A 21006-nucleotide genomic window follows, 5' to 3' on the forward strand; every position below is an offset into this window, starting at 1 on the left:
TGACAAATTGCTGCTGATTTTGTACATAGCAGCTGGAGTCGAGCATTGTGACCTTAAAAAAAAGTGATCGGGCTCAGATGAGAAGAAATGCATTTTATTAATGTACAAATTAGAAAAATACAAGGAAAGTAAATGGAATTGAGTAATTTAAAGGACAGAAGAGCAAAGTTGCCTATACTTTAGACAAGTTTCATAAAGTGTGAGGTGCAGGCTTTGTAGGTGTATTTATCATATTAATTATTGCTATTGGTAGAATGTGTAACCATTTTCCCTCAAATTGTCATGAGTGATTTGCTTCAGTAGTGTAATATTGTAATGGGGCAACTGTTACCCTGTTGGGTGGTAGAGCTGGATTGCCTCACATCCTTTAAAATGTACCTGAATGAGCACTTGGCCCATAACATTGAATGTTATGATGTACCAAGTGCTGGAAATGGGATTAAGTAGGTAGATCAAGTATTTCTCACATGTCAGTGCAGACTCAATGGCTAAAGGGCCTCTTCTGCACTGAGATTCTATGACTGCTGCAGAAATGTGATTTTAAAAAAAATCAAAACTCTGTTGTGGATTATATATGCACCATAATATGAAATATCTATTTGTAAATTGATTATTTTTAAAATTATGTACAGGTGGGCAGAAAAGGAACTAAACATGATGAAACTTTTCTTTGACAATTTGATACACTACATTCAAGCAGTGAGAGAGGGAGTGCATAAACATCTGTTGTAAGTATATCCAACTAATACCTTAAAGCCTTTTTGATTTTTAGTGCCGATTTAAGCATCTATTTTATTCTATGTTAGAAACACAAAAGTGACATTATAGACTGTAGATATTCCAAAAGCATCATACGCTGTCATTGTGCATTTCATTTTCTTCAGAGATCAACTTTACACATTGGTATTGTGAACTTTGTACTTGAAAATTCCAGTCATCAAATGCAAAATGAATTTGGAAATAAGCTTAAATGAAAGATATATCAAAATGCTAAAGGAATATTGGGAGAGAATGAAAATAGTGTTCAGACTGTTCCACCTTTTGAATTATTTAAGTTAAAGTTTATGCACAATTTTGTTTGGCCACTCTGGTTAAATTAGTTAGAGGAAATGGGAGACTTGTACTCACAAGAGAAATATATATATGTATATAGTTTTGCCATGTTTTCAGGAATTGTAAGGACATGTTTGTCACACCTTCAGTAGCAGAGTATGTTAAATTCCACTTAAGTGTTCAAATTGTATGACTATCTCTGCCAAATTTTCAGTGAGTGGTCAAGGCCTTTTTATCATAAGGCTGTCCAGCCTCTCTGCTCTATTCATCTTTGAAATTAAATGAATGATACTCCATGGATGAGAGTGTCATTTCACTTGGCTTTGGATTGATGGCCCTTGTTAGAAATTTATACCCTGTAGCCTGAGAACAGTCCCTGTGTGGAGGTTCCAGGATGCAAGAATAGATAATGAAATACTTCTTTTTAAGTCCAAAATGAAATCTCATTTGGTTTTTCAAAATGATGTGAAGAAAAGTTAAAGAACAAATTTTAAACTTCTACAGATAAAGTCTATATTCAGTTTGTGAAAATGGGGTCTATATTTGAATAATTATATATGTAATATAGATCATCATACTGCTCACTTACCTTCCTTGAATTTGAACTATGTATACTGAAAATCAAAGAAGTATTGTGGAGTAGAGGCAGTGTCTTTCCTCATCCACATCTGAGAATTTTTAATTTCCAGAACTTAACATTTTTTAAAGCAGTCCAAGCCTAATTATTGCCACAATTACCACTTGAGTTGGTTTAAAAATGTAAGTTACTGGCACGTTTTTAGATGGGCATATAGACTTCCGAGAACCAGTCAGAAACACTGCACTTTTATGCAAATGTCTCAAAACTACAAACTAGTGTTGTCAGACTTGACCACACTGCCCCACTTTAGCCATCTTTGCCTCTTGGTAACCATTATAAATAAATGAGCATAATATTTAATGTCCCTTCCCCTTCCCATTTCTCTCAAAACTCTGATTATGATTTTAAAGACTGATTTTTTCCAACCAGATGAAAGCCCCTGAATTGAATTTCAATATAGATGTTAGCCAAAATGCCTGAAAAGAAGCTGGTGATGTTTTCCTTAATTATGCATTGTTCACCCCTGAAGCCTGACTGTGTCTGAATAAGTAATAACTAAAATCTTGTGAAACTTCCACTGTATCTAATGTAATACTCAAATATACTCAAGTGCATGTTTGCATTCTTGTAGATCTGCATTCCTCTTGGAATATATGAAAACCTTAAGAATAGCAATATGGCTTATAAAAAAGAAATCAGCATTTTCTTACTAATCTCCCAAAAATAATTCTACATCTGATTATTTTAATATAGGTACAGCCATGGCGCAGAGGTGCAGGTTCGCCTGCAGTTTCTGACGTGTGTTTTTTCAACTCTAGGATCTCCAGACCATTTTAGTAAGTTTTTTTTATTCTGCTACTTTAATAATTACTATATTTCTTTAAGAAAAGTTCTTTCTGACTTATTGGCAATGCATTAAATGGTGTAACACTGAGCCAGCATAGACCCAAGGGCTCTGGAATGCATCACTGAGTAAACTCATTACAGCCAAGATGATGGGAACATGGAGCTAAAGGGGTGTAATATATGTTTTGTTAGTTAACCAAAACTTAGCCTTTGAGGAGATTGGGAATTTGCAGTATTTAAGAGGTAAATTTACAACAGCTTGAGAATGTCTGGGTGTATGCCAGCTTTACAGTGAGGTTTAGAAGCAAAACAGGAAGTGACAGATTTCGGATTCCTACATAATAGATATGATATCCGATTTGTCATAGCCTAATGGTTTTGCTACTTAATGTTTCACAAAGATGGAGAATTTTAGAGCAGATCCCTTGAGCTGGCTGAGGATCCAACTGCAAGAGTAGACCTAGAACCAGTCCTGATAACTATTGATTGATAAAATTGCCCAGTTATTTATTTTGTACAAATTGTTGAAAATAAATTGTTGTTAATATTTGACAGCATTGGACATACATTTGTGTAAAAGGATCCTCCTGTGCTAGCTTTGCATAATTTGTGCTAATTTCATGAGGAAAAGAATATCATAGTTCTGTTGATTCTATGTTCGTTGAATAAAGCTTGATTCTTGAATTTGTTGAAAGTGAGCTGTTTAGGGTTTGAAGATCTGATCCTTTTAATGCATTGTATTCTTTAATTACATAGAATCTTACACCTGGTTTTGTTGCAGTCTACTTTTCGCTTCCAATAAGAAGTGTGGGTCCTGAAAATATAGTTGTGAACATAGCCATGAAATATGCAGAGTTGAGTAATTAAGTGACAAATGAAATGTATTGCATTTGAATCTTGTTTAACACAAACATGATGGAGATATTTAAACTCCCTGTCTTTGCTAGTATTCTAGAGAGTCAGCTTTGTGTAGGGTGAGTGCATGTTATAAATTTGACCTCAAATCACATAGAAAATTTGATCCCAGGTTATGCCTCATTTATCTTGGAAAGTCAAACTGACATTTTTATCTACTGCAAATAGTTAATTCCAAAAAAGGAACCAGTTGCTCACAAAACTACTGCTGGGCATGAATCTGCATCTAGTAGTTGCATTCGTTTTAAGGAACTCTTTGTCACAGCACTAATTGAGCCAGAGTTTGGTGCTTACCAACTTGCATCTTCAGAGACTACTGTAGAAGAATGAGTGATTTGAGGAATAAAAATTATACAATTATACAATGCAGTATTGCAATACAATTGTGAACAGGGTTGAAGGAACTTTATGTTGCATCTGTTTTTGATTAGAAAGTACTTTATGTGGCTACAGGGTATAAAAGTTGGAACATTTCATACTTCCAGCATGTTAAGGATATTAAAAAGTATAAATAGATTCTGAAGCAAGTTGACTACTTTATCTTTTATTTCATTTCAGAGTGCTATTTCTTTGTTGCTTGTTAAAGCACGTGATGTATGATTTTTAATTATCAATATGTGCATTGAACGCTGGACCCTCTAAAGACACTGTTTATTGCTATTATATTAGTACCCATTTTGGAATGTGATGAACCATCTAAGTGGTGCACCACTTTGCAATAATTCATTATCTGATTGCATGACAGTCCAAACCTATTCAACTTGCATTTATCTTGAAAGCCTGGATTTAAAATTTGTACTTTTAAGTATTTTTCTATTCTCCATGCCTAGAGCCCAGCTTTAACTTATTATTAATATTTCACTTAGGATTGAGTCTTGACCAGGTTGACATTTTGTGGCATTGTCTTGTGGAGGACCCTGAATGTTATGATGATGCATTGCACTGGTTCTTAAATCAGGTTCGCAGTAAAGACCAGCATGCTATGGGCATGGAAACATACAAGCATCTTTTTTTAGAAAAGGTTAGTGACACTTTGCCATTTATATCCTTAGGTTTTGCTGTCATAGTTTTTATTTTGCCTGTGAACAGCAGTAGTGTAAAGTTTATTGGCTCAAACATTTCACCTTCTTACAGTTTGGAGGATAGACAAATCTTGCTAAAGGGAACGCAGAAAAAGTGCTAGCTTAATTAAGAATTTAATAAATAAATTAGAATTTTTAATTTGTAAAGCAAAACAACGTAGGAGGTGACTGCAAGCTTTTCATGCATATTGGTGTGCGTATGTAATGAATGAAGTGTCAATCAAGAGTAAATAGCCAATGTGCTTTGTATTTTGTAACATTTTTGCTATATCCCATCATAGCTTTGAATAGATATGAATTTCAATTGTTTTCTCATTTTGTCAAATTGTGCATTGTGTACTTCAGATGCCGCAGTTAAAACCAGAAACTATCAGCATGACTGGTTTAAATCTATTCCAGCATTTATGCAATTTGGCCCGGCTTGCAACCAGTGCTTATGATGGTGGTTCCAGCTCCGAGGTGAGAGAATAATGAAAATTACACAAGAGATTTCTGTGCAAAGTTAGTGTAAGCCCAGTAAGGATTGAGCAAAGTCATTTGAATAACGATGTCACTTCCTACAATCCCTTTTCAGAGGACTTTACGTTGTTGCCTCAAACTGTGCATTATAAATATTACTTGAGAAATTGTCATAGGACAGCTCTGGCTGGAAGCTGTGGGAAATGTTGACTTGTGATGCTTTTGGGTTGTTTGCAAGTTTTTAGTTTTCACTGCAGTACCAATTGAATTTCCAGTATGCAAGCTCACCATAGGAAACTTGGACTACTTTTTCTTTTGAAAACCAAAAGCATTTCAGATGATTTTAAGCATCTTGATTGGAATTTTCAATCTTTTCTAGTAGATTTGCTTCTTAACGGTTTGTTGGCAAGAGCTATTTTGCATGATCAAGAAAATCATGCAGCAAATCCAGAACAAGTTTTCACTTCAAATTGGTATTCAGTTGGTATATATTTATTGAAAACCATTATCTAAAATATCTCCAACACTTGGTAAAATACATATTAATTGTCACTAACCAATTTTTAAACCAACATCAGTTGAGTTTGTGGTTCTACAGCCTCTTGAGAGACAGTTGAAGGCAATTTACGTAAAGGCTAAGGTGAACAATTCCCATAAGTGTTATTGTTTAAGACCCAAGAACGTTTAAGTCACAAGGATGTATAGATGTAATAGATTCCTTCATTCCACATTTTATCACATTTGATAAATTCCTTTGACAATTCTTTGAGACTTCATCTACAAAATAATATGTTGTCAAAGGCCCCAGCAAATAGGCATTTTTTCGACCTGACCTCCTTATGTATGCTTTTTCCAGCAGAGGCCACTGGAAAGAAGCAAGAAAAGGGAATCATAATCAATTTTCTCCCTTAACATTCCTTTCTAGCTTTGGGATGCAGGATTAGTCGTAGTCCTGAAGCTGCTGCCCTGACCCTAATTAACAATCACTGCAAATTAAAGGCAAAATCTTCCTCTTCTGCTTGGTTCATAACATGGGTGGTGCCCAACCTGCTAAACAGGGAATCTAGCTTTTTAAAAATATTTTGCATAAAACCATATAATGCTATAGTTATGATACTGATACTTTTTTTTTTGAGTTCATTGACCTGCTATACCTGTTAGACCTCTGCCTCACAAAGCTGTTGGCGGTCCATGTAGCAGCTGATAGAAAGGTGCCATTGTTGCTTCCTCATTCATGATGCTTTCAAACTAAACGCAACCACCCACTTTGTGTATGGAGTCTAAATTTGACTGTTTTGTGAGGACAATATGATTATGACCTGAAGATTATTTGAAAAACCAGAATTATAGGTGATCCAATAACTTCAGACCTTTCTATTACATCAAACCAACTTTTAATGAAGTGATGTTAAGACAGATAAAGAGTAGTGGTGAACAGTTGCTTTTCAATCTGGCGGAGGTCTAAATTAGCACCACTGCTCTTTTTGATCGGTATTAACAACCTGAACCTGGGTGTAAAGGGCATGTTTTCAAGTTTGGAGCTGTAATGAAACTCAAATGTAGTAAGTAATAAGGAGGATAGTAACAGACTTGAGAATATAATAAAATTTTAAAAAGCTGGAAATGCTCAGCAGGTCAGGGAGGGAGCACCTTTGGAGAGAAACAGAGTTGATACTTCAGATCAAGGTGACCTGTCATGAGGAGAATGCAGATGGACTGGCAAAAAGGGCACCAAAAGAGTAAACAGTGGAAAATCTCAGCAGGCCTGGCAGCACATGTAAGGAGAGAAAAGAGCTGACATTTCTAGTCCAGATGACCCTTTGTCAAAAGTGGGTAAAGACTGGTTAAAAAGGGCAGATGTACAACAGGTGAAACTCAACGTAGTAAAGTGTGAAATGATACGTTTGCAAGGAAGAATGAGGAGTGACAAGATAAACTCATCAAGCAGACTATTCGACTTATTTTCCATGCTGGTGCCATACAGAAACAATTCAGCCGGGACCAATCTCATGCCTTTTCCCTATAGCCCTGCAATTTTTTTCCCCAGGTAATGATACAAGTCTTTACTACTCTTATGGGAAACTGGCAGGTAAGTGGAGTTGAAGTCAAGATCAGATCAGCCATTATCTTGTTGAATAACGGAGCAGGCTTGAATGGCCTTGTAACTTATACCTACTGTTATTTCTTAAGTTGTTATAGTAAACTGAACTTGTATATGTCAGTCTTCCATCTGAGGTTGCTTTTGCTTTCTTGTTGATTGGACGAACACGATGATTATAGGCATGAACGTGTTTCCGTTCCTTTTTTTTCATGACAATGCAAAAGGATAATTTCACTAAAGCTGTTATTTATTAATATTTTTCAACTCCTGCAAGACTTAACGTGAACAGTGAAATCACTAAAGAGGTTATGAACACTCCTGCTTCTAAACCAGATGAAATTTGATACAAGTTAGTACTTTCCTTTACATAAATATAAAAAAAGTTCCTTTCTTTCATACAGCTTTGTGGAATGGATCAACTCTGGGGCATTGCACTAAGGGCTCAAACAGCTGATGTCAGCCGAGCAGCTATCCAGTACATCAATTCCTATTATATTAACGGCAAGTAACTTGTTTTAGTTATAATCGTTCTAGATACTATTTAATTTTCTGAATTATAGAATTATTTTAAAAATAATTAATTGGGCAGTACAACATTTGAAAACTACATGTTTGGTCTTTGGCATGAAGTAGGGAAAAGAGGAAACTGCAATGAATGGTGTCATGTCGCTTGTAGATGCTATTATTTTTGCTTATGCTGCTTAACTTGCTGTTAAATTTTTGGTGTAGTCTTGACCAATTTTTCATAAATTCTAATGTCCACATTACGCTGGAACATGCCCATGTAAACTCTTTCAATCTGTTTACATAATTTAGTTACTGGATTCCAACAATTCTCCCAGATGATTTTTATTTTCACCTGCCATATTATTATTATTATTAAATTTCATAATTTATCTTTAAGTCTTCATGAAAGCTTTTAACTTGTCTTAACCTTTCCCAAAAGTCTGGCATGGAATTAATGTTTTTGACCAGAGCTGTGAGCTGAATTTAACTTGTACATGTTTGATGTGTACTGAAATTTATAAGTTTATCAATGCTGTGAAGTCAGCTTTCTTAGTTCCTAACAACTGCCAATTATTTAGAGGAAAACTGGGGAAAGCATTTCTAAAACTTAAAGTTTTTAAAAACTTAAAAATAGGTTGCATGTGTGAAGGGAAAAATGTTCCACACTTATTGTAGCCTGTCTGTCCTGTTGGGAGAGAGACACCCTGAAATTTGACAGAGGAGTGGGACAGAAATGAACAGGAGCATTTTTTTTTTGTAAAAGTTCATTTTTCCAAAAAACCCTGAATTTTGAAGACAGCACTTTCTGTTTTTGACCATTAGAAGAAGATCAGCATTAATTTCATACGATTATACTTTCCAATATCTGCAAAGCAGGGGAAAGGCTGTCATCTTCTTATATTTATTTCTTTATTTTCTTGAATATTTTAAGATCTCACCTAGTGACACAAAAACAAGAATAAGATACCCTTCAACTTATTTTATGAAATGGGTACGGGAGATAAACTGATGTATCAAAAATCTTGTGATTGCTCTTTCTATCCACAACACCCTTCTTCCAGTTGCCATGTTTTTGTCATCCATGTAAAATTTTCCATTATCAATTCCAATGCCCACCTTACTAATGGAAGCATAGTTAAGGAAAATACCCAAATTGGTAGTAGAAAATGGAGCCTCTATAAACTTGTCATATTAATAAAAGCCCCATTGCCTATGGTAGCATTACAATACCTCAGTTTTCCATCTCCCAGCTCGTTAGCCTGTAGGCCTGAGAACTCCTTTGCCCAAGCCAACTTTTAGTTTTCTATTTCCCAAGTTGCCAAAAGGCTTGCTATCATTTAAACAGAGGATTTCATAAAATTAAGAGCTGAATATGTGAATTTGAATTGGGAACTCTGTCTGGTCTATCTATTTTATTTTAAAATGCCAATGTTTGCAGGCAAAACTGGCTTGGAGAAGGAGCAAGAATTTATCAGTAAATGTATGGAGAGCCTTATGATGGCCTCTGAAAATCTTGATAAAGAACCTCAGTCCAGCCTTACTATCATAGAAAGGGGACTCTTGATGCTGAAAACACATTTAGAAGCATTTAGAAGGAGGTAAGTATTTGTTCATTTCCTAAAGGCCATGTATGTTCACTTTGCTATTTAACCCTATTTATAAATTGCTGCAGGCTATGTTAGTCAATCACATTTAGCTCTTGTACTTAGGACAAAATCAAGAGAGTTTCTTCTTTCAGATTAATAAATTTTTTTAAATTCATTTTTGGGATTGCTGGCTAGACCAATCTTTGTTGCCCACCCCTAATTGCCCTTGAGGAGATAACGGTGAGTTATCAACTTGTACTGTTGCCATTCCTGTGGTGTAGATACCCAACAATGCAGCTTGTGATGCAATATTGGTTTGCAACCCCTTTTATCCTGTATTCTCACCACCTTGATTCTTTGGTTTGTGTGAAGTAGGTTGACACCCAAGTAAGACATCTTTCCATTCAAGTCATTCTCCAGTGCAGAAGCAGAGACCAAAGCTACAGAACTTCTACTGCTGAAGAATCCCGGACAGGAATTTCATCTTGAGTCAGTTCTAGAAATTGGTTCCATTGTTGAAAATAGTATAGTTTTAGTTTCTGATGTTGACACCATCATCCCATCCTACAGTGGAGTAGCCTTGCGCTGAAATAAGCATGACAATACTACCAGTGCCCACAGAAAGTGAAAGTAGTATCCTAAGAGAAGATTTAAAAATTCAAATGGATTGGGATAGGGAATGTTTTCTCTTGTGGGGAGTTGCAGCTTGATCCTCATTCAAGTGGTGGTTCAGGTAAATCTGAGAAAAATGTTGGAATGCTTTGCTGTAGTGAGGTAGACAACATTGCTTTTAAGGGAAAAATTGAATAAAGTCTTGAAGCAGAAGAAAAATAGGGCATTAGGATTTATTTTGCATCGTTCTCGTAAAGAGCTCCTATAAACATAATTATCTGAAAAGTCTCCAGTCGCACAAAAATTCGGTGCAAACATCTATCCCACCATGACAGATGGTGAAGTCGGAATCCAATAAGAAACCTGGAATTAAAAGTCTAATGATGACCACGAGACCATTTTCTGTTGTAAAAATCCTTTTAGTTCACTAATGTTCTTCAGGGAAGGAAATGTTGCCATCCTTAGCTGGTCTGGCCTGCATGTGACTTTGCAATGTGGTTGACTCTTAATTTGCCCTTCAGGGGCAATTAGGGATGGTCTGTTGGTCCAGCTGAGGTTTCCACAAGTTCATAAATGAATAAAAATACAGCTCCCACATTAAATGTTAAACAGCAATTAAGTAAGTAAGTAGAATGATGAAACTGCTTATCACCTCAGACTCTTTGCGAGGCAAGTGAGGAGCGAGTTTTGCAGAGGAATTCAGGATATAAAGTAGAGTAGAAGAGATTAATAAAGGGTCCAGGGAGCAATTATTTTCACACAGGCAGTGAGTGTCTGGAATGAGTTGCTAGAGGTGGTAGTAGAAGCAAGTACTATTTTGTCCTTTAAAAAGCATTTAGACAGTTACATGGGTAAGATTGGTAAAGAGGGATATGGGCCAAATGCGGGCAGTTGGGACTAGCTTAATGGAACAAACTAGACAGCATGGATAAGTTGGGGTGAAGGGCCTGTTTCCACGCTGTAAACCTCTGACTCCAATCACTTTGATTCCAGTTGTAATATATGCAACTAGACTGTGTAGCAAATGCCCAAATTATTTACTGTTTAGCCTCTGAAAGCATTTGTTTTTTTTGCTTTGTATAGATATGTATTTGCGTGGAGTATGATTATGATTTGATCACAACATGGTGGAACATTGGACTATTCATGCTCCTTGACTCACCTCACCTGTTGTATAACCATGTTTTTTGACGAGGAAGAATTATTATTCACCAAATCTTGGTTTTACTGTCCCACATAATGCACTAGACTTCACTGGACACCAAATCAGACTGATGATCTTGGCTGATTCCTTTTCACCACTATGACTTGCAGCATTAGCAGTAATTACAGCACTCGGGGCACAATTGCAATTTCCTGCATTTAAATGTTTTCCTGTGGTGTATACATACTGTGGCATAGAGGCCTGTTAAACTTCTAGGCTCTGAATTTTACTAATGTTGAATTGACTAAGTCAGAAGACAATAGGGATGTTAGTCATGTAATAATTTGGCAGTAGTTTACTGAAAAATTGGAGCTGATAAATTTCATTGGCATCAGATACTTTATTCAATTAGTTGGTTGTCAACCTTATCAACATTTGCCTTATTACATCTACAGAATGATAATTTTCAACTTGGTTATTTTGTGTTCTGAACAGAGTAAAGGAAAATACTTATCCAAGATTTTCAACACTTCTAAATTAAGGGCACAATATATGATGTTTGTTGATGGTAGTTTTGGTTTGCATTGTTTCCTTAGGTTTGCATACCATTTGCGACAATGGCAGATCGAGGGTACAGGTATTAGCAGTCATTTAAAAGCGCTTAGTGACAAGCAGTCTTTACCATTACGAATTGTTTGTCAACCAGCTGGGCTGCCTGATAAGGTAATTAAACTTGCGTGAAATTCTGCTAAGAATGTTTCATTCTTGCTTTCTTCTATCTGCATTTGATAATGCAATAAATTAGCACATTTGTGAGTTTGTTACTTTTAATGGAATATAAATAATAGAAATTGCAGAATTAATTAATATTAAAGCAATGTAAATGGGAGCTAATAACAGAACATACTGTTAATGCAAATCAAGTCAGCCAACACCTGTTAAGAGAAAACAGTTATAAACCAAATTGGCAAAGTATCAGAGTGATGAAAAAGTTCAAGTAAATCTAGTCTTGACGTTTTCGTAGATAGCAAAACCTTGCTTCAATGAATTATAATAATCTTGATAAACTCAAGTTTCCAGCTTGGATCATTGTGTGGAATCTGCGTGCTGTCCCGCGTCTGCATGGGTTTCCTCCCACAGTCTGAAAGATGTGCTGGTTAGGTGCATTGGCCATCTTAAATTCTCCTCAGTGTACCTGAACAGGTGCTGGAATGTGGCGACTTGGGGATTTTCACAGTAACTTCATTACAGTGTTAATATAAGCCAACTAGTGACACTAATAAATAAAACTTCAAAAAAAATTAAACCGTCGATTTACATCTCTACTTTCTTGAAGTAAAACAGAATTGGTTTGTAAGAAGGAGAATGAACAGGAAGAATATGAACAAATGCACGTGCTAATTAGAGCAGGAGTCGGCCACTCGAGCCTGCTCTGCTAATTCGGCAAGATCATGGCTGATCTGACTGTAATCTCAAGTACACCTTCCTGCTCATCCCCAATAACCTTTCACCCCTTGCTTAGACTCTACTTCCACTGCCTTTTGGGGAAGAGTTCCAAAGATTCATGACACTCTGAGAGAAAAAACTCTTCTCATCTCTGTTGTAAATGAGCGACCCCTTATTCTTAAGCAGTTCTAGATCCTCCATAAGAGGAAACATCCTTTCAATGCTTTGTTTCCTTCTCGTTAAAATGGACAATTTTACATTTTCCCACATTATGTTCCCTTTGCCAGATCTTTGCTTCCTCACTTAACCCTGATTATATCCCTTTGAACTGACTCTTTATGTCCACTTCACAACTTATTTTCCTACCTATCTTTGTGTCATAGACGATTATACAATTTTATACAAATATGATTTTCTATTCATATTTGATATAGTTTTCCTTATCCTTTGAATGTATCTAGACAAGTGGAAGCCACGTGTGGAAATGTTAATTTTTCTCAACACACGTTTGGAGATTCCTACAGTTTGCATTTTGTTTTTTTGTTTTGTTACATTAATTTAGTCCTTTGAGGCTATATTATTCTTTAGAAAACTGAAATATGATGATAGCAGAAGACCCTGTATGGAGTAGGAGATAGAAACTATTTAAGCACTTGTGACCTATGTTGAGGCATACGCTTTCAAAAGCTAAGTGTGTCCTCATGGTTTCTTTCCATTTTGGATATCTGATTCCCATTGAAAAAAAAGAAGACTCTATAAAAAGCAGCATTGAAGGGTCCAAGTTATAGTTGTGTTAACACAATCTCTTTCTTTAATTCAAGCATTACTTATTTTTCACTTCTTCAAAGGGTTCTTGGTTATGACTGTACAATTGTTGTTTCTATCCATTTTTAAAAATGTATTCTTTGTTACAGGTCCCAGTTTTAATTGCATTTTCATACTTAATTGGTTGAATGTGCATTAAGCCAAAATAGTCTGAACAAAAAGAGCTTTGCAGATTCAAATTCATTTCTTCCTGCCACCACTTGATAATATTGTTATCAAATAGGTGGTTGATGCAATTAATTGTATCTCAAATGTTTAATGTTGGGAAATAAATGCAGTACTAGTTGTTACAGAAGTAAATATCCCAAACTTTATTAAATTAACTTTATCTTCACTACTAGATGACCATTGAAATGTATCCTAGTGACCAAGTTGCAGACTTGAGAGCTGAAGTTACCCACTGGTATGAGAATCTACAAAAGGAACAAATGAGTCAACAAGCTCAACTCCAAGAATTTGGCCAAAGCAGCCGACAGGGAGATTTTCCTGGTAAGCTAGTCTCTCTCACCTGCTTGCCCAGTCCCTCTGTGCCAGTTTTCATCTTTATTTGCCGAAGCCCAAATCTTTTTCTTCAGCTCCTGTGCCAATCTTTTTATTAGGGCACGGCATGGTAGCACAGTGGTTAGCACTGCTGCTTCACAGCTCCAGGGTCCTGGGTTCGATTCCCAGCTCAGGTCACTGTCTGTGTGGAGTTTGCACATTCTCCTTGTGTCTGCGTGGGTTTCCTCCCACAGTCCAAAGATGTGCGGGTTAGATTGATTGGCCGTGCTAAGAAATTGCCCCTTAGTGTCCAGGGATGTGTAGGTTAGAGGGATTAGTGGGTATAATATGTAGGGATATTGGGGTAGGGCCTGGGTGGGATTGTGTTTGGTGCAGACTTGATGGGCCAAAGGGCCTCTTTCTGCACTGTAGGGTTCTATGAATATTGTTTTTTTTCTACATCTCTCAGCTGTAAACACTGTGATGGTAGTTATTGTATTGGTTTGATTTTTTGACTTGATTTTATTATCGTCACATGTATTAGTATGCGGTGAACAGTATTGTTTCTTGCGCACTATACAGACAAAGCATATCTTAGAGAAGGAAAGGAGAGAGTGCAGAATGTGGTGTTACAGTCATAGCTAGGGTATAGAGAAACATCAACTTAATGCATGGTAGGTCCATTCGCAAGCCTGATGGCAGCAGGGAAGAAGCTGTTTTTGAGTCGATTGGTACGTGATCTCAGAAGAAGGTAGAAAAGATTATGTCCAGGGTACGTGGGGTCCTTGATTTTGCTGGCTGCTTTTCCAAGGCAACAGGAAGTGTAAATGGTGTCAGTGGATGGAAGGCTGGTTTGACTGGTGGACTGAGATTCATTCACAACCCTTTGTAGTTTCTTCTGGTCTTGGGCAGAGCAGGGGCCATAACAAGCTGTGATACAACCAAAAAGAATGCTTTCTACAGTACATCTGTAGAAGTTATGAGTGGGGAGAAATAATGGGTGATGAATGGTTTAGTTCAGCTGTTGATTTGGATCGAGCCAAATAAACTATACAAGAATAGTTGACTTTCAATTTTCTGTGCTTTTTTTAAGGAGGTCTTATGGGGCCTGTTAGAATGATATCCTCAGGTCATGAGCTGACTACAGATTATGATGAGAAAACACTCCACGAACTTGGATTTAAAGATATGCAGGTACTTCAAATGCTGATTCATTTTTATTCTCAAATTAAAGAATAAGGCTGTGTTGTACAATTAAAAGTAATAGTATCAAAGTACAAACCTGAATATATAGTTCCCCCAAATCCTTTCTAAAATAGATTCTGCTGGATCAAAAAAAAAAGCCTGTTTTTAATAGTTTAGAATTTTATACATGATTGTTTGATAGTGCCTTAATTTTTTGGGTTTCTTTTCAGATGGTATTTGTATCACTGGGAGCCCCACGTAGAGAACGCAAGGGAGATGGCATTCAGTTGCCTGCATCTTGTCTTCCTCCACCCCAAAAGGAAAATATTCCAATGCTTTTGTTGCTTCAAGAACCACATCTTACTACCTTGTTTGACTTGCTTGAAATGCTAGCATCATTTAAACCACCTTCTGTAGATCAAGCTATGGAAGATAGTGAGGTAAAGCATTTGAATACCTCTTAAGTGTTTTTGGTTTACAATTGAAAGCCTCATGATTAGATCATAATGGTTTGACTAAGAAAACTTATTGAATAATTATTTAAAGCAATTTTTCCATCTGTTTTCTGTGTAGTACTAAAGATACCCTTGGTTAATTTGGATGTCCACTGATGAGAAATATCAGGTCCAGAGTTCGCAAATAAGTCTAATTGGGCTAAAATTGAATTTTGCAATATTAACAGAAAGGCGTTAAATGATTTTCACTAACTAATATAAGGAATAATTTCAAGTGTCAGCTCAACAACACAGACTAATTAGTAGAATCATGTTCATGTTGGTAAATTTCTGCCTCTTTAGGTGAAAATTTACCAACTTGTCACACCTGCAGACCACCAGAACGTGGTCTGTGGAGGAGCTGTTGTAAAGGGACAATTAAACCCCAAACCCTACTACAGTGTTTTCCCCCTACCACCACCTCTAACCAAAAAAAAAGTCACCAGGAGGTCCACAAGCAAGGGAAAGGTGAGTTCAAGTTCTTATATACTTTTGCCTATATAAGGGCTGTATGGCAGTTTAGGGCAGTGATAGGATCCTCCTGCCAGATGTGAGAAATTAGGGAGCAATCTAGTCTCCCTGATAACTTTGTCTGCAGTAAGTGTGTCCAGCTGCAGCTCCTCACAGACTGCATTGTTTAGTTGGAGGGGCAGCTGGGTACACTGTAGAGCATACAGGAGGCAGAGTGTGTGATAGACATTAATTACAGGGAGGTTGTCATACCACAGATTCAGTCAGGTAGGTGGGTGACCACCAGGAGAGGCAAGCAGGTATTGCAGGAGTCTCCTGTAGCTATTCCCCTTTCAAACAGATATACCGTTTTGGATATTGTTGAGGGGGATAGTTGTCAGGGGAAGATACCAGCAGCAGCCAGGCTTGTGGCATGACATCTGGCCCTGCTATAGAACAGGGTCAGCCAAAGAGCAAGCGAGCAGTAATAAGAGGGGACTCACTAGTTAGAGGCACAGAGACGTTTCTGTGGCCGCGATTGAGACTCCAGGATAGTGTGATGCCTCCCTTGTGCCAGGGTCAAGGATGTCTCTGAGCGGCTGCAGAACATTCTTAAGAGGGAAGGTGAGCAGCCAGAGGTCATTATATGTATTGGTACCGACAACATAAATAGGAAAATGGATGAGGTCCTGAAGTGTGAATATAGAAAGTTAGACAGAAGGCTAAAGTGCAGGACCTCGAAGGTGGTAATTTCTGGACTACTACCGGTGCCACGTGTGAGTGAGAATAGGAATGGGAGGATTAGCCAGATAAATGCATGACTTGAGAGCTGGGGCAGGGATTTAAATTTTTGGATAATTGGAATGCCTTCTAGGAAAGGGGTGACCTGTTCAAGAGGGACTAATACGCGGGAGAGGAGATTTGCTAGAGCCACTTGGGAAATTTAAACTAGTTTGGGACCCAAAACAGTAGGGAGACAGAAGAGAAGGTTGAGAATAGCGCACAAGTTAAAGAGACCATGTTAAATAGTAAAGGCAGTGTCAGTAATTCTAGTACTAGATAGATCGGCAAAAGCAAGACAGAGAGCAAGGGAAGTCCAGATTAAACTGCACTTACTTCAGTGCAAGAGGCCTGACGGGGCAAGGCAGTTGAACTCAGGGCATGGGTGTGTACATGGGACTGGGATACTGTAGCAATTACTGAAACATAGCTAAGGGAGGGTTGGGACTGGCAGCTCAATGTTCCAGGGTACAGATGCTAAAGGGAAGATAGAACAGGAGGTAAGAGAGGAGGGGGAGTTGCACTTTTGATTAGGGAAAGTATTACGACAGTATTGAGAGGGGATATCTTCAAGGGCATGTCCAGTGAGTTTATATGGATAGAACTGAGAAATAAGAAGGGGAAAATCACTTTGATAGGGCTGTACTATAGGCCCTCAAATAGTCAGCAGGAAATTGAGGAGCAAATATATAAGATTACAGATAGCTCCAAAAAAAAAGCATGGTAATACTAGGGAATTTTAACTTTCCCAGTATTGTTTGGGACAGCAATAATATTAGAGGGTTGGATGGAGAGAAATTTGTTGATTGTATCTCATTAAGTATGTGGATGGCTCGACTAGAGAGGGGGCAAAACTTCACCTCCATTTGGAAAATCAGGAAGGGCAGGTGACAGAAGTGTCAGTAAGGGATCATTTTGGGACCAGTGATCATAATTCCAGTAGGTTTAAGTTAACTATGGAGAGTGATAGGTCTGGCCCAAAAGTTAAAATTCTAAATTGGGGCAAGGCCAATTTTGATGGTATCAGGAAAAACTTTCAGAAGTTAATTGGGAGAGTCTGTGGAGAGACAAAGGGATGTCTAGTAAATGGAAGGCTTTCAAAAGTGTGTTAATCAGGGTTCAGGGTAAGCACATTCCTCTTAGAGTGAAGGGCAAGGTTGGTAGAAGCCGGGAACTCTGGATGACTTGGGATATTGAGGCTTTGGTCAAGAAGAAGGAGGAGGCACATGACATGCATAGGCAGCTGGGATCAAGTGGATCCCCTTGAATATAGAGGATATAGGAGTAGAGTTGAGAAAGAAATCGGGAGGGCAAAAAGGGGGACACGAGTTTGTTTTGACAGATAAGGCAAAGGAGAATCCAGAGAACTTCTACCAGTATATAAAGGGCAAAAGAGTAACCAGGGAGAGAGTAGGGCCTCTTAAGGATCAAAAAGATCATCTATGTGTGGATCCACAAGAGATGGGTGAGATCCTGAATGAATATTTCTCATTAAGTTTACTGTTGAGAAAAGCATGGATTTTAGGGAACTTGGGGAAATAAATAGTGATGTCTTGCGGGTGTATATATTACAGAGGAGGAGGTGCTGGAAGTCTTAACAGCGCATCGAGGTAGATAAATCTGTGGGACATGATGAGGTATGTCCCAGGATGTTGTGGGAGGCTGTGGAGGAAATTGCAGGGCCCCTGGCCGAGATATTTGAATCATCAATAGTCACGAGTGAGGTGCCTGAAGATTGGAGAGTGGCAAATGTTGTTTAAAAGGGGCTGCAGGGAAAAGCCTGGGAACTACAGGCCAGTGAGCCTCACATCTGTAATGGGTGGGTTGTTGGAAGGTATTTTGAGAGACAGGATCTACAGGCACAAGGACTGATTAGGGACAGTCAGCATGGCTTTGAGTTCAAAATCATGTCTCACAAATTTAATTGAGTTTTTTGAAGGGATAACCAATAAGGTAGTTGAGGGCGGTGCAGTTGATGTTGTCTAGATGGACTTCAGCAAGGCCTTTGACAAGGTATTGCATTGTAGACTGTTGCATAAGGTTAAATCTCTTAGGATCCAAGGTGAGGTAGTCAAATGGATACAAAATTGGCTTGATGACAGAAGACAGAGAGGTTGTAGAAGGTTATTTTTCAAACTGGAGGCCTGTGACCAGTGGTATGCCTCAGGGATCAGTGCTGGGTCCACTGTTGTTTGTCATTTATGTTAATGATTTGGATGAGAATTTGGGAGGTTTGTTAGTAAGTTTGCAGATGACACCAAGATTGGCATAGTGAAACAGTGAGGAATCTTGGATTGCAACGAGATCTTGATCAATTGAGCCAGTGAGCTGACGAATGGCAGATGGAATTTAATTTAGATGAATGTGAGGTGATGCATTTTGGTAGATTGAACCAGGGCAGGACTTAATCAGTTAATGATAGGGTGTTGGGGAGAGTTATAGAACAAAGAGATCTAGAGGTGCAGGTTCATAGCTCCTTGAAAGTGGAGTCACAGGTGGATAGAGTGGTGAAGAAGGCATTTGGCATGCTTAGCCTCATTAGTCAGAACATTGAGTACAGGAATTGAGATGTCTTGTTGAAGTTGTACAAGACATTAGTGAGGCCACACTTGGAATACTGTGTACAGTTCTGGTCACCTTATTATGGAAAGGATATTATCAAACTAGAAAGAGTGGAGAAAAAAATTGCTACGTTCCTAGTTTGACTTGATGGTTTGAGTTATAAGGAGGAGCTCGATAGAATCCCTACAGTACAGAAGGAGACCATTTGGCCCATCGAGTCTGCACCAACCACAGTCCCATCCAGCCACTATTCCCATAACCCCCATTTACCCTGCTTATCCCCCTGACACTAGGGTCAATTTACCATGGCCAATCAATCCAACCTGCACATCTTTGGACTGTGGGAGGAAACCGGAGCACCCAGAGGAAACCCATGCAGACACGGTGAGAACGTGCAAACTCCACACAGACAGTGACCCAAGCCGGGAATTGAACCCGCGTCCCTGGTGCTGTAAGGCAGCAGCGCTAATCACTGTGTCACCATACTGCCCCGGATTGGGACCTTTTCATGTTGTAAACCTCATTGACTCTATGACCTGCCACAACTGGCAGCAATCCAGGAACATAAGAACATAAGAACATAAGAAATAGGAGCAGGAGTAGGCCATCTGGCCCTTCGAGCCTGCCCCGCCATTCAATAAGATCATGGCTGATCTGTCGTGGCTCAGTTCCACTTTCCCGCCCTCTCCCCATAACCCTTAATCCCTTCTCTTATCAAAAACCCATCAACCCGCTTCTTAAAAATATTTAGCGAGGCAGCCTCCACCACTTCAACGGGCAGAGAATTCCAGAGATTCACCACCCTTTGAGTGAAGAAGTTCCTCCTCAACTCCGTTCTGAACCGCCCCCCCTTTATCTTGAGGCTGTGCCCCCTAGTCCTACTGTCTTTTTTGAGCATGAAATAGCATGAGAAGCTAAAAATCTGATTTGCACTCGGCTCCAAATGATTTGCAATCTTCCTAGCCCTTTTCAAATGGTGCAAGCCACTTTGTGCCCATTCTGGGTACAAGGCCTATTAGTATGAGATTGGATTTCAATATCATTAGCCAACTCAGGATACAATTGTTCCCTTGATTCCTGGAGGCTTCCCACCTCTCCAGTGTGACGCCAATGCTGAATATAACAGGTCTTTAAAAGTGTGGCTCTATAGTAAAGAAGAGCCAGTGAGGTAACTACTGCTGAGCACCAACGTCTGTGGTGTAGTGGAGGTGGGGAGGTTTGGGGGCAGGCGGGCATTGGTTGGTACACTGCTGTGATACGGGATGGGTGTGAGGGATGGGATTCCCACTTTTTTATGATTTCACACAGAGGCCAATTAGTACAAGACTTTAAAAGTGAGTCAGAGACAGTAGTGGCGAAAGAGAGAGGATGTGAGTACCAACCTCCGGGTTGCAGTGTGTGGTGCTGATGCTGCCATTGTGCAAGATGGAGTGGGGGGAAGGGACTTGCATGGGTGTGGGAGATTGGGGGCGGCTCGGGCATGTCTGGAAAGCCACAGTGCGGGGCCTCTGTTGATTTGGGGCTTGGGTGGTATGTATGTAATGAGCATCAGTTCTGGCAGTTATCGCCCTAATCAAGGAAGCTCTATTGGTGTTAACATAGCTCCTCACACTGTGTGCTACTGCAGTGCACAATGGCTGCCTATATTGTGATAGTCACGAGGGTGCGTCTCCATCTATCTGAAGTACAAGCCATCCCTGGAAGCCAACGTGCCAGACCCTCAGGTGAGTGCATGCAGGTCTATGTTGCAAAGGTTCCCATTGAGGACTTCCTCACAGCCACCCTTATGCTCCACACGAGTGCCAGAGTACTGAGCCCAGTCTGCCATGTGGAATGCCCCAGAGATTGAGAGGTGGGTGGGGGGGTGTCTTAGTGTCCGGTGGTTGGTGAGGATGCCAT

The 21006-nt window shown here is 38.9% G+C and overlaps 1 protein-coding gene across 4 annotated transcripts in view; it reads left to right on the forward strand.

The window, feature by feature from the left end:
- usp34 (ubiquitin specific peptidase 34) overlaps positions 1–21006 on the forward strand; it is a 290233-nt gene that overhangs the window by 126668 nt on the left and 142559 nt on the right. For all 4 annotated transcript variants that reach the window (XM_080200367.1, XM_080200368.1, XM_080200369.1 and 1 more), the window contains exons 19-28: positions 633–728; positions 2387–2469; positions 4261–4415; positions 4822–4935; positions 7438–7537; positions 8982–9141; positions 11482–11608; positions 13498–13645; positions 14730–14830; positions 15052–15261. In XM_080200367.1, the coding sequence (XP_080056493.1) occupies positions 633–728; positions 2387–2469; positions 4261–4415; positions 4822–4935; positions 7438–7537; positions 8982–9141; positions 11482–11608; positions 13498–13645; positions 14730–14830; positions 15052–15261 (1294 nt within the window). The remainder of the gene's footprint in view (positions 1–632; positions 729–2386; positions 2470–4260; positions 4416–4821; positions 4936–7437; positions 7538–8981; positions 9142–11481; positions 11609–13497; positions 13646–14729; positions 14831–15051; positions 15262–21006) is intronic.

This window comes from Carcharhinus amblyrhynchos, chromosome 12, assembly GCF_965287045.1.
Source record: "Carcharhinus amblyrhynchos chromosome 12, sCarAmb.v2.hapA, whole genome shotgun sequence".
Classification (NCBI taxonomy): domain Eukaryota; kingdom Metazoa; phylum Chordata; class Chondrichthyes; order Carcharhiniformes; family Carcharhinidae; genus Carcharhinus; species Carcharhinus amblyrhynchos.